The sequence below is a fragment of the Echinops telfairi genome, unplaced genomic scaffold (genome assembly GCF_000313985.2).
Source record: "Echinops telfairi isolate 266 unplaced genomic scaffold, ASM31398v2 ScPeMD7_3533;HRSCAF=4204_1, whole genome shotgun sequence".
Taxonomy (NCBI): domain Eukaryota; kingdom Metazoa; phylum Chordata; class Mammalia; order Afrosoricida; family Tenrecidae; genus Echinops; species Echinops telfairi.
The window spans coordinates 19,341,643-19,343,181 of record NW_022107432.1 but is presented as its reverse complement, the minus strand read 5'-3'; the positions used below and the strand labels follow the sequence as shown (position 1 = coordinate 19,343,181).

The window sequence follows — 1,539 nt, the reverse complement described above, 5'->3', positions numbered from 1 at the left end:
GAGACTAACCCCTGTCAAAGCATACCATATTACCTCCTTGCACTTGAAAAAAGAAATGCCAAGGGATTGGTGCAGGCATCAAGAAGAGTCACTTGGTAGAGCATCATTGCCCTTTCTGGTTGGCTACTAATGCCCATCCATCACTGTTGGCAGAATCAATTGGGAAAGCCACGGACATCTATTTTCTTATTTGTAACTTCTGTTTTATCTTATGGAGAGTACTTATGAGACCAGCTAGGTAGACAAGCGCACTCCTTAAGCGCAGCATGCCCAGAATGGCTGAGGACTCAGTCTCCCGACCTCATCACTATCTTCACCATCAGCTGCATATGGGTGTGTAGCAAGATGTGTAGTGAACCTTCCCTTATTTTATTTTTCTGGTCCTAAATTGTTTTTCAGGGATTTGGCCCCAGTCACAGTCAACTTGAACAGGCACAGGGAAGCCAATGAAAACCTGGGGATTTCTCAATTACTGAATATAATCACTGAATGTATATCAATTGGAGTCCATGATTTCTTGTTGGATTAGCATCTTAAAAAAAATGGCGGGAGCCTGTTCTACCCTTTTCCTTCTTAAATGTGCATAGTCGTCCCTGCCTCTTGCACAGGTGTGTAAGACACTGGACATAAGAGCTCTTCAGTCCTGTCTTCCAAGAGAGGGTGTTTTGAGAATTATCTCCTGTCTCCTCACTTTTGCTGAACCCGTTGAGTTTGGTACCATGAATTGTTGTGAAAATAATAAAGGGATAGATGTACACATGCCCAGTGTGATGCTTAGCATAAAAATAGTATCTAATGAATCTCCTAGTTTTTAGCAAAAAAATATAATTTTAGCAATCCTATTTTATTACTAATTTCATCTCATCTATTTTAGCAAAAACAACCAAAGAATACTCACCATGGGATTATCTTTGGTGGGTTTGTAAAGTCTTGTTTCTGGGAGGTTTTCCTCGAGCAGTGCTAGGAGCCACTTTTTGGACTGTGACCAGCTTCTAAAGCGAGGGGGAAGTATTTGCGCCACAGTTAGTGTGGGAGCCCAGGAAGCGCAGGAGGGGCTTGCATGAGATGGGGAGTGTCTAGAAGGTTACAGAGTTTCCTGAGCGGCCTAGCTGCAGACTTAGCCCTCAAATACGATCGAGAAGGTGAAAGAGTGCCGTGTTACTACGCTCTGTGAATAAATGTTTAAGTCCCAATAGGACAGACACCAAACGCAAAAGCAGGGCCCCCAACTTGCTGTGCCTGCTTTTCCTGCAGCTGTTGCCTGTGATGGAGACTGAAAACAGCAGGACCAAAGGCCGGCAGGGTCCGCCAGGCAAAGAAGACTGATCTTGAACCCTTTTCTGTGGTTCCCATTTTAGACTCACTGTCAAGCAACTGAAACAACAAAACAATTATTCAGTTACTTTGCACGTGAACCCTCTGATTCACAGTCATCTGAGCACACAAAGAGATTGCGTTGGCCTCAGAGTCCACCTGGACGGCCATGTCCAATTCTGAGACCAGTCACACTGGGCAATTTAGCCTGAAGCCAAACTAGAG

General features: G+C 44.4%; 1 protein-coding gene across 1 annotated transcript in view; it reads right to left on the bottom strand.

The window, feature by feature from the left end:
* The window catches only part of LOC101659857 (24-hydroxycholesterol 7-alpha-hydroxylase), a 72,101-nt gene that overhangs the window by 52,522 nt on the left and 18,040 nt on the right, over nucleotides 1-1,539 (bottom strand). Inside the window, exon 4 of the mRNA XM_004710882.2 lies at nucleotides 899-992. Within this exon, the coding sequence (XP_004710939.1) occupies nucleotides 899-992 (94 nt within the window). The remainder of the gene's footprint in view (nucleotides 1-898; nucleotides 993-1,539) is intronic.